A 12,377-nucleotide genomic window follows, 5' to 3' on the forward strand; every position below is an offset into this window, starting at 1 on the left:
GTGATTTATCTCAATTAATGTACCAGTTTACCTCCACTTACAAGGAGAAAAATACATAGAATATAATTTACAGTAATGATTACATTTCATGAACATAAATTCTCATACGTTAGACATAAGCATATTTGAAACCAGGGTCGCAACTTTCACTGGGGACGAGGGGGACATGTCCCCCCCACATTCTAAAATTGCATTCACCCCACAGTTTTATCACTGGGATGTGATACAAAACGAGGTAACGGTGTGCTTTTGGACCATGCGAAAGCCTCCGACCAATTTATTAATGAAATAAAAAGTTATGTCCCCCCCACTTCTAAAACCAAAGTTGCACCCCTGTTTGAAACATTTTTTAATTATTGCATACAAACAGTCTCCTCTTAGCTGAGATAAACAAGGTATGAAAGAGATTTTGGCAATCACTCCATCTGGTCTGATACCACTGTGTCTAGTCAGTCTGATAACACTCTGTCTAGTCAGTCTGATAACACTCTGTGTCTAGTCAGTCTGATAACACTCTGTCTAGTCAGTCTGATAACACTCTGTGTCTAGTCAGTCACACAGTGATGTTCTAAAGTAGGTCACTTTGTCACTGTGAAATGAAGAAAACAGACGTTGATCTAGACGTAAGGGACAACAGAGTGCGTAGAGAGAGGGGAGAGATGTGATGGGGCATGCTCACTGGATTCAGCAATAAACACAGATCCAGTGTTGTCTGCATGATGTCCACTGTGTTTTGATATCATAGGATAAAAAAAATCATGTTCAAAAGTAAACCGTCTGATCCCCGGTAGCCATTGTATTGGTTTATGCCTGTGTGGGTGCGAGGGAGCCTGAGAGAGGCTGACTAGAGTTGAAATGTGTCAAAGGGAATGATAAATCCATTATGTACTATATTTTTTGTGTCATTTTGTGGGTGCTGTTAAAAATAGTATTCTGAAGCTCATGATTGTGAACTTACTGGTGCAGTGGAAGCTTCACTCTTCTGTTTTCAAGAGCAATAATTGTTACCACAAAATGATCTATCCTTTATCTTCTATCACTCTAAATCTAATTTTTATGACCATATCCTTCTCTCAAGCAGGCTCTCAGCATCTCTCCTTATCTCTATCCTCTATTTAATTTACCTCCCATTCACTTTCACTCTTCCCTGTTTAATTTCATCACCCTCTCCCCTCCTCTCTCCTCCCTCGCCTCTGATCTGTCAGTGTGGTGGCGCTCTCATGCTGCATCATCGGGGATAACACGTGCTCTCTGTTTATTATCAGGGAGGGAGGGAGTTGGAGGGAGGATGAGAGGGTAGCAGAGAACCCATAGAGTAGACAGCCTTTCTCTGTAGCACACACAGACACACAGACCAGAACAGACTGGGGGGAAGAGAGAGGGAAACAGACGCACTGCAAAATCCAGACGCATCAACAGCCACCCTAGCAGCTCAAACCACCACAGCAGGTAAGTTCTTATCTGTTTGTATGTTCACTGTGCTCAGTTTGGATCAGATAACAAAAGACCTACATGAGATAGAATGACAGAACTAATTTTTGCAAAGCTTGACTTAACTCTTTTGTTTGTGCATAAAGGATGTTATATTACATAGATGACGGGAGAGGGAATTGACTGCACATACAGTACAGAGACATTAGCCCCCCAGATCCTCTACTGTCTCCTCCTAGCTGTATAAGTGAGACTCTGACTGTGTCCCAGTGCTGTAGGACAGTGTGCCAGCCTCTGCATTGGCGCGAGTATGAGGTCGTCAGGTTGAATTTATTAACCCTAGAAACAGGAGTGCGTCATATAGATCAGTCCTGCCTTTAGACGTCCCTGGCAGCCTGCGTATTAACAAGTCATGTAGAGAACATACAGACAACTTTCTTACCGGGTGCAGGCCTTCTGCTTTCCAGTTAAAGGGACTAGCGAACTGCTTTGAGTTGTTGTGTTCAGTTGTGTGTCAGCCGTAGAACACGGTTTACGTTCTACCCTACCCTTCAATAAACAGCAGCCACACAAATCACAAAAGAACCACACTTCATATCTGAGGCCATTGTATGTGGCAGAGTTAGAGATAGAGGCAAGACAGTTGATATTCTGGTCCAAATAGACTGTTACAAGTTTTACAGTCTCAATAAAGAGTTCATCAGAGGACATTTAAATTGGATATCTGTTGCCTCTCCTTTGATACCTGTGTGTGTCTGTAGATGTTCATTTACATGCTGTGTGTGCACGGCCGCCTGCCTTGTTGAATGGTAGTTTCACACTGGGACCTGTAGGAAAAACGTAGCGATTTGAGGCTGAATGTCAGGCCTGACATGTTGTGAGTGATCACCATCTGTCAGAAAAAGGATGGCATGCTGAAGGTAAATGCTGATATGTATGATTTTCACCCTGTGAGAAGTATGTCCTGTTCATTTGTACAGTTTCTGTCGACAAGATAATATGAAATCATATTGGTGCAACCCCAATTCATTATATTATATAAGACTGGTGCAGAACCCTAATACTGTACATTTGATTATAGGATCAAACGCTTTAACAATTGGACATTAGACACAATGTTCCTGGTATTTAAATCACGCTGTTTATTAGGTTGTATTCTCACCCTGTACAGTGTAAAAATAACAGTTATGAGGTTCACTTTTTGTAGTCAAGCTCAACAAAGCCCACTGTACGGAACCAGGTCTGTTTCTCTGCTGCTTCTGGGTATGAATAAAACCACAAAGAGCAATATACCCGGTGTGTTTGTTCCTCCATGTAAAGCTGCTCTGTTCCTGTCACTGTAAAAATCGATCTATGAGTCATGATGATATGGCTTAAACTTTGCTGTTCACTTTTTCCCCTCTTTCTTTCAATCGCCACTGGATGATTTTATTTTGTGGTGATAGATGGGGCCCGGATTGTTTTGGAACTTCTCTTCAAAGGCTAACTGCTCGGTGCCGCAGAGCCTGCTGCAGACCATGTACGTAGTGCCTTCTGGAATGGACTTCATGTACTGTATATAGCTTCCTTAACTTGTGTTTTTGGCATCTAGTACATCACTCCTTCCATTCACTGTCCGTCCTTCTTAAAGTCATGGGCTGATGACTGCAGTGTTCCACACCAAGGCCTAGCTTGTGGACCGTAACTCATTGTGCTGGAGTACAAGCCAATGGCCAATCACTGCAGAGCATTGGACCACAACTCATGAATCTGATTGCTGCTCGGTGTCGGAACATGTCTTTTGAGTCATTCAGCACTTTTTGGCAAAGTTGAAAGAGACTCATGAGCCATGGACCAATCACAGCAGAGCACTGGACCAAGACATCATTTGATGAATCGTATCTCACTATCACCCCATTAAGGCCTTATTAATGATAGTCAGAAGAGCTGTAGCCAATCATCACAGCACACATTCTCTATGTGTGTTATATTACCATCCATCAACTTTGAACCCCAGCCATGGCTGTTTCTGTACTGTGTTGTATCAGTCTGGATGGAACTGCATGTTCCACACATCTTGCATGCTAATCATGTCCTTGCTTTAGGGTTTGTGGGTATAGTCTAAAAACTCAGTATTATCATCTCCTTGATTGTCTTTTGGCATAAGGTATCAAGTGGTTGAAACCTGTTGCATATTTTCTCTGTTTAGGCTTTTGGATTTGTTTCCTGAGACTAACCACCATACTTACTACTTTTAGTTTTTAATATCTCAAATACAAATTGTGCGGCTCAATCAAACAACCCGAGTTTGGGGGGCAATAAAGAGACATTGCGTGCTATAGGTCAAACGGTTGTGGATGTTTAGCTTAGAATAGACAGAGAATGGGTGATTTCATTGAAGGGGATGATGTAGCTAGTTGACATATTGGTCATTGAGTGTGCCTTCACTGGGCGAAGCTGTTGTCACTAACGGCTGACATCTGACATCCAATGTAGGGCCTGGCATCATACTGTACCATGACATAAAACAGGATTTTCTGCGAAGTGTAGGTATCCACCGCTATGTAACCTTTAATCAAACAGTCAGGTGGAAGAACAGGGATGGATTTCTAAGAGATTCCAAGAAGCTTCCAAGATCAGGGCAGTCAATGTAGGGCAGATACTTCTACATCTACCTACAATACCTATAGTACTTTCTATTGGCTCGTTTACAGTAGGCCTATCGCATTTAATGTTCAAATCATTTAAGAGATCCATCTTTTGCTATAAAAGTGTGAATGTAGCGATAAAAAATGAAGTATTCTGAAACAGTAGTGGTCAGTCGGGAAGGTTTTAAGAGCTCCCCTGCCTCTTCCTTCTCTGTTTTGCACGGGTCCCATTGAGAGTCATATGCCGTGCCCTTCTGTCCAGCTTGCTCTGCCCCATAGCATGGGGTACCTAGTGACAGGAGGCAGGGCCAAGCCAGGTCATGCAGGCTGTAGTGGATTCCTCAGGGGCCACTGTTCTATCAGGCTGTCTCTGATGCCAGCTCTGAGGGCAGCACATACATGGAGATAGAGATAGGGTTGCCTCCCAAATGGAACCCTATTCCCTTTATAGTGCACCACTTTCGTCCAGTCCTGTAGGAATATGTCCCATAGGTAAGCGCAAAGCCTCAGGTATGACCAGTGTTCTTGTTTGTGCTCCCTTCCTCTCTTTCTCCAATATTAATTTGTTAGTGTGTTTAATTGATTTCGTTTCTTGGGTTGTTAGATTCCACAAGCATGAAGGTGTTGTCTGTGCTCTCTGCTGCTGAGCGCAAAAGGGCCATTTTCTCCTTTGGATGAGTTGGCCTTTAATCCTCTCTAATGTTATCGTCCATATGGCTAATTAATCAGCCGGACCAGAGTTAATTATGTTACTGACAGCAAGAAGGCTTAAAAAACATGAATCAAGTCGCAGTGCCTTTCTGGATGTTTTTTAGGGATCACCGCTGGGTCAGTTTTACTCAATTTATGGGAAAAACAAACTGTTCAAACACACATACACACACACACACACACACACACACTGCACACACACACTGCACACACACACTGTACACACACACACTGTATACAAACATAACACAGAGCTGAACCTGGCCCAGTTTCCAGGTATTGATTCTGAATTTGTGCATTTGGTCTGATGCTTCCCCCCACATACACATCCCATTGATTTCCTGTCCAGCAGAATGCTTTTCCCACAGCCTTGTCATCCCCATCTCCCCATAGCCTCTTTCAGACCCTGGCTGTGTCTATCTCCCTCCCTCACACTCAGCCTCACTCACTCTCTATCACAGATATGAGTCACACAGAATGGACCTTATCCCCCTGTGAGGGAGATTCTCAGTAACCCTCCAGCTCTGCACCCTATGAACTCCATGAGAGTGGGAGAGTGCTGTTACACTAGATATACATAATGGGGTGGGAATGGAGCATTGCCAGCCAGACTGAGATAGCTGAGGGGGGGGGAGGGACCAGCTGGTGGAAATGAGATGATGTTAAAAGGAAAAGAGAAGCTGAACCAGATCCTGTTAGAACCCAGGCGGGCTGGGCCGACAGCACTGCTGGAAGTTGTCATGGCAACAAAGTCTGGGGTCTGGGTAGAACCGAGGCCCGATTAAAGCACAGAGGAGAGGGAGAGAGGGGGATGAGAAAGGAGGACAGATTTATTTTACCCTCCTTGACCAAATACTGTAAAAGGAAGATCTTCAACCTCACGGAGAAAAATAAACTTCACCTCATCTTCTTTTTACTGGCAGAGAGCAGATTCAGAGAGCAGATTCAGAGATCAGATTCATGGAGCAGATTCAGAGATCAGATTCATGGAGCAGATTCAGAGAGCAGATTCAGAGAGCAGACCCCGGCCCACACTGGATGAAAAGAGACTTAGAAGTAGCACTTGACCCTTTTGACTCCATAGACCATGGATACACACACATACCACCTGCACCACTGAAAAGTGAAGTTGATGTTTCCGATCAGACTCATTTTAGGTAAATTAAGTTCCACTCATTTCATTTCATTAGTACGATGAATTGTTCCTCAGAGAAAATCTAAAATCATATTTGTGGATTTAGGGAATATGAAATAAAGCAGCAGCTAGCAAATAAAAGTAATGAGTCATCTAAACCCAAATCAGTGGGTTTGAAACAGCGTCAACAGGGACAAATATAGACTGTGTAATGATAATTGATTTCACAGTGAGCCATCTTATATAAGGCGGGAGGGAGGGAGGGAGAGGGAGAGAGAGAGAGAGCGAGAGAGAGAGAGAGTGAGAGAGTGAGAGAGTGAGAGAGCGAGAGAGAGAGAGAGTGAGAGAGAGAGAGAGAGAGCGAGAGAGAGAGCGATAGAGAGAGTTAAGCAGGCAGATTGATGAAGCTGGTGGCTGGTTAGTTCCTAATTCAAACTGACCATGGGCTCATTGTCATGCTTATAAGCAAAGGTCACTTTCAAACAGAGAACAGCAACAGTGTTGTCCCAAAGATAGGAGTGGTTTTGTTTTCAAGTATCTGCAAATTACTTTTATTTTGGATTGTCTGCATCTGGGTTTTATCAGTTTAAGGGTGTTCATGCTACACAAAGACAGGTTTGGAAACTGCTGCTGGCAGAGAGAGAGAGAGAGAGAGAGAGAGCTGTCCAGCTGTTGTTTTTACTGCATCCCAGTCATTAAACAACCTGTCACAGTGTGAAGAAGGGAGGGAGACTCAAACAGAAAATCTTTTGGTGATACCTGAGTCTACATTTCTGCCAGTAAGGTATTTAATCCAGGAAGGACTAGTTGTTAGTCTCCTAGCTTTCCATATTACCCATACTGTAGATGCTTATTGTGCTGGCAGCCTCTCATTACTGCTTCTTTACCTTTACGTCTTGCTCATCTGTAAATGTTTTATTCAATAAGCTTTATTTTATCTTGTTACATTAGTTTTTCTAGACAATGAACACGTTGATGTGTCTGTGTGTGCATGCACAATGTGTATATGCAATGTCTACCTGCAACTGTGAGTGTGTGTGTGCACTCGCATATTTGTGCTTGAGTGTGTGAGTCCGTGTGTGCATTGGCTGTATTTCAGGCTGTTTCACACCTGGCTGTGATTGGGAGTCCCCATACGGCAGCGCACAATTGGCCCAGGGTCGTCCGGGTTTGGCCGGTGTCGGCCATCATTGTAAATAAGAATTTGTTCTTACAGTTTTTAACAATCACTTTGGCACTAATTTCAGAACCTTGTGGTCATTTTTCAAAACTCTAGACACAAAACTCAAAACGGTCATCACTTGTAACACAGGCTGTCCAATGTTCAAAACCTTGCATTGTGCATTCATATCTTTAAAGAAACCTTGCACTTGCAGAATCATTGGTTCAAATAACTTATTTATCATGAAATACCATAGGAACATTCATTTAGCTCACCCACACACAAGATACCGATAGTTTCACTGTGTAGTTGTTCGTACAATCATTAAATATTGTAGTACAAAATATGTGATACATGTTTCATTATGCTACTACATGTAAATACATCACTGTAAAAGGACTAGTAGAGAGAATACTACAGACACAGTGGAATCATTGAACAAAATATGAAATTTATTGATGAAATACAATAAAATCACAACATAGGTTTCTTTGAATCAAAGCAAAAATAATTAGCAACAAAAAAAGAAAAAATAGTTAAAGGTCATCTGCAGTGTTCCTCACCTGGCTTACTGTAAAACATCACTGCAGTGTTCCTCACCTGGCTTACTGTAAAACATCACTGCAGTGTTCCTCACCTGGCTTACTGTAAAACATCACTGCAGTGTTCCTCACCTGGCTTACTGTAAAACATCACTGCAGTGTTCCTCACCTGGCTTACTGTAAAACATCACTGCAGTGTTCCTCACCTGGCTTACTGTAAAACATCACTGCAGTGTTCCTCACCTGGCTTACTGTAAAACATCACTGCAGTGTTCCTCACCTGGCTTACTGTAAAACATCACTGCAGTGTTCCTCACCTGGCTTACTGTAAAACATCACTGCAGTGTTCCTCACCTGGCTTACTGTAAAACATCACTGCAGTGTTCCTCACCTGGCTTACTGTAAAAAACAAAACATTGATTACTGTACTTCTACATTTCCATCAATTCTGTCTTGTGGATTTGGCCACAGGTTCTCTTCCACATCACAATAGTTGTTTTCATTAGCCAAACATCTTGGGAAGAATCTTCGGGCGAATCCAGGCCTGACACAGGTCTGCCGTGATGTTTTTAGCTTGCGTCATCCATGGCCTGGAGAAGGGTGGCTTGTTCGTGAGGGCGCCTATCATATACCTTCCACCTCCATGTGGAGAAAACTTCCTCAATCGGGTTAAGGAAAGGAGAGTATGGGCGTAAGTACAGGGTGGTAAATTGTGGATGGACCTGAAACCATGCTTGCACCATTTGAGCATGGTGGAACCTGACATTATCCCACACATTATCCCACACAGTGACATAGGTCATGCCATCAGCTCTACAGACCTGATTTAGCTCATCAAGGAAGGTTACATGGCTGCCTGCAACTCAATATATAGAGTATATAGAGTAGAGAGCTTTAGATGTTGTTCGACCAAACATTAGAACGGGCAAGATGAGTAATCTAAGCAACTTTGACCGTGGTATGATTGTTGATGCCACACATGGTGATTCCAGCACCTCAGAAACAGCTGCCTTCTTTGGATTTTTACGCACTAAAGTCTCTAGAGTTTAGAGAGACACACTACAGTCTCTAGAGTTTAGAGAGACACACTACAGTCTCTAGAGTTTAGAGAGACACACTACAGTCTCTAGAGTTTAGAGAGACACACTACAGTCTCTAGAGTTTAGAGAGACACACTACAGTCTCTAGAGTTTAGAGAGACACACTACAGTCTCTAGAGTTTAGAGAGACACACTACAGTCTCTAGAGTTTAGAGAGACACACTACAGTCTCTAGAGTTTAGAGAGACACACTACAGTCTCTAGAGTTTAGAGAGACACACTACAGTCTCTAGAGTTTAGAGAGACACACTACAGTCTCTAGAGTTTAGAGAGACACACTACAGTCTCTAGAGTTTAGAGAGACACACTACAGTCTCTAGAGTTTAGAGAGACACACTACAGTCTCTAGAGTTTAGAGAGACACACTACAGTCTCTAGAGTTTAGAGAGACACACTACAGTCTCTAGAGTTTAGAGAGACACACTACAGTCTCTAGAGTTTAGAGACTGACAGAGAATGATGCGATAAACAAAACACATTCAGTGAGAGGCAGTTAAAACCTGGTTAATGAGAGAGGTCAGAGGACATCCAGACTCATTCAACCTAACAGAAAGGCCACAAATGCTCAAATAACAGCTGTTTAAAACAGTGGTGTGCAGAAGGGGATCTCTTAACATACAACACTGTGAATAATTCAGGCTGTTGTGGAGGCAAAAGGGGGTCCTACCCACTACTAGATAGGTGTACCTAATAAAGTGGCCGGTGAGTGTACAGTAATGTCAAATCTGAAAACATGGTCTGGAAATGTGGTACATGGGACCATAGAAACAGTGTCTGATAAAGAATGATGATGAAATATTACATCCATAGATAATGTAGTCCAATTGGTTCATGTTCCACGGTAATTGGTGTCAATGGATCTCGTTATCCTGAAACTTTCTTGATCTTAACATGGAATGTTGTTCTTCAGTTTCCATAAAACTATGCATAAAGAGTAATGCAACAGTTACTTATCATTTTGAGCAGTTGTATCAATTGATAGTTAGATCATTGTAATGAAATGAATAGAAAGTCAGTCAGATGTAATGTGTGAATTGCATTTTGAAATGGTAATACTTTAATGTTAAGTTGTGTCATTTTGAGCAGGTGATTTTAGTTCAATGAACAGATGATCTTATCTTTATGTGTAGTGTATCCAAGCAGTTGGAAAAAGTGTTAAGAGTTTTGAAAAATTGGCATTTTGATCATTGGTTATGAGTTTTGTGTCTAGAGTTTTGAAAAATGACATCAAGTTTCCAAAATGAGTTTCAAAGTGATTGTAAAAAACTGTAACTGGCTTGCCTAGTTAAATAAAGGTTACATTCTGCTCTGTTCTAAATGGGTTTAGCGGTACCTCTGTGTCCACTGACATCAGCCACACTGCTGGAGTTTAATTATATCCTAATGGGGAAGCTCACTGTCTGACTGTCTGGCTGGGTCCTCAGACCTGCTTTCTTCAACAGTCTATGACCCAATCCATGAGCTGAAACCACTGGAGACCCAAAGAGAACAGACTACTACTGTTAAATCTGTTTTCCACCAGAATGTATTCTCTAATGTACACCAGAATGTATTCTCTAATGTACACCAGAATGTATTCTCTAATGTACACCAGAATGTATTCTCTAATGTACACCAGAATGTATTCTCCATTCAGATACTGTGCATCCGTGGACCTCCCTTTACATGTCCAACCTAAAGGGACTAAGGAAACATTGGGAGGCTGGTGAATCAATTATATTGGAAAAAGTAGAAAATGGACTCGCCCAGGCCCAGCCACAGAAACAATGGTTGATATATTGTAGATAATTATTGGGGAAGAAACCTTATGATAGGGGTTTGCTGCAGGGATTTGAGTTGGTGGATGGATTTAAGAGGTTTTACTAAAGTAACAAAGTGGGCTATGTAATCTCAGGTGTGCATTGCTATGGTGATTGCAGGTTGCTCTCCAGGATGGCTGGGATGAAGGAGCAGCAATTTACTGAGGAGAAACCCCTACTGCAAGAACAAAGAGGACAAGACACTGAGATGGTGAGCATTTTCTTTATATGTGTGTGTGTGCGTGCGTGCGTGCGTGTGTGCGTGTGTGTGTGCGTGTGTGTGCGTGTCTGTTTGTTAGTTTTTGTTGTTGTTTTGTTGTTGAATTTTACCCCTTTTTCTCTCCAATTTCATGGTATCCAATTGTTTTAGTAGCTACTATCTTGTCTCATCGCTACAACTCCCGTACGGGCTTGGGAGAAACGAAGGTTGAAAGTCATGCGTCCTCCGATACACAACCCAACCAAGGACCTCCCGGTTGCGGCCGGTTACGATAGAGCCTGGGCGCGAACCCAGAGTCTCTGGTGGCGCAGCTGGCGCCCTTAACCACTGCGCCACCCGGGAGGCCCTTTGTTAGTTATTTTGTGAGTGCATGCATTGGAATGCTCATTTATTTTTGTGCCTTTGTGCGAGTGTGTGTAGTTGATATAATAGTGTATTTGTGTGTGTCCTGGTTGGGAAACAGAAAATGTGTTTAATTGTGTAGGAGGGATTCATCATACGCTGCATTAATATTCACATTTAGGAGTGTGAAAGGATGGGGGAGTTGAGAGGCTGCAAGGTCTTACAAAAACCAGTGACTGCAACAGTATACTTCTCTTAGCATAATAAGTCATTCAGTAAACTCTTGAATGCTGTGACTGAACATGAGGAGCAGAAGAGAGGTGGCATCAGTAGAGAAAAGAAGTGCTAATCACATTGATTAAAATGCCAACTGTCTGAGAGGATATGTCACAGTCATTTATACACTTCACTGACATTCTTGATAATGATTGACAGAGTGGAGAAACTGATTACTCAGACAATATCAAGACACAAGTAAAAATGTGTTAATCAAAGCAATGTTGATTATTGCTGATTATTACGTAGTGGTAATTAACCATGAGGACTTACAGTGCATATTGAAGTAAAGAGCTATGTGGAGTGGATGTGTGACCCAGATTCATTTGTTTCCTTTAAAAGACTGTGTTCTGATTTGATCAGGATGACATCATGACAGCAGCTTATCCAGACAGCCTTGCCTCTCTTGTCTTCCTCTACGTGGGTCATGACCTCCCAGGTCTGTTAGGTACAGATGTAGGATCTTAATTTGATCTCTTTTGTTGATGAGAATGTTCCTACACAACAGGAAATGCAAACGTGTAGTGTATTTAAGGTTTTCCACTTTAAAATGTACCTGTACTTGATTTGCCCTAAACTTCAAATGTATTACCATACAAAAATTGGCCATTAATTATAATCCACAAAATAAATCACATTTCCTTTTGCTGCCGGTTTATTTTACTGCTGCAGGATTATTTTCCTGCTGTAGCAAACTGGCTCAAATTAAGATCCTACATCTGTAGTCTTCACCCCTCCAGGTCTCTCCCGACCTGGACCTCTGAGGTGGACTGATCAGTCATTGTAACACAGCTCTGTTTGTGTTTATGACACAGAGAGACCAAGGGTGGTGTAAGAACGCACTCCCCTGTGCAAACCCTGCACCCCTCACCGCCCACTCTTCCTCAAGCCACCCCCAACAACAATGGCATGTGATCAGGCGGCACTAGCTCCGCCAGACCCGCAATCAGTCCAGTGGGTGCATAATTACACACCCAGAACATGCCCTGCAGGGGGACAGGTCCCCTCGCCCAGTGGGGCACCAAATCTCGG

At 42.6% G+C, this 12,377-nt stretch overlaps 1 protein-coding gene across 1 annotated transcript in view; it reads left to right on the plus strand.

Moving 5' to 3' along the window:
* The first annotated feature begins 1,321 nt into the window (after positions 1-1,321).
* The window catches only part of LOC109889268 (protein NDRG4-B), a 31,716-nt gene continuing 20,660 nt past the window's right edge, over positions 1,322-12,377 (plus strand). Inside the window, 3 exon segments of the mRNA XM_031822686.1 lie at positions 1,322-1,449; positions 2,877-2,950; positions 10,628-10,718. Of these exon segments, the coding sequence (XP_031678546.1) occupies positions 2,877-2,950; positions 10,628-10,718 (165 nt within the window). The 5' untranslated portion in view covers positions 1,322-1,449.

This window comes from Oncorhynchus kisutch, linkage group LG4, assembly GCF_002021735.2.
Source record: "Oncorhynchus kisutch isolate 150728-3 linkage group LG4, Okis_V2, whole genome shotgun sequence".
Classification (NCBI taxonomy): Eukaryota; Metazoa; Chordata; class Actinopteri; order Salmoniformes; family Salmonidae; genus Oncorhynchus; species Oncorhynchus kisutch.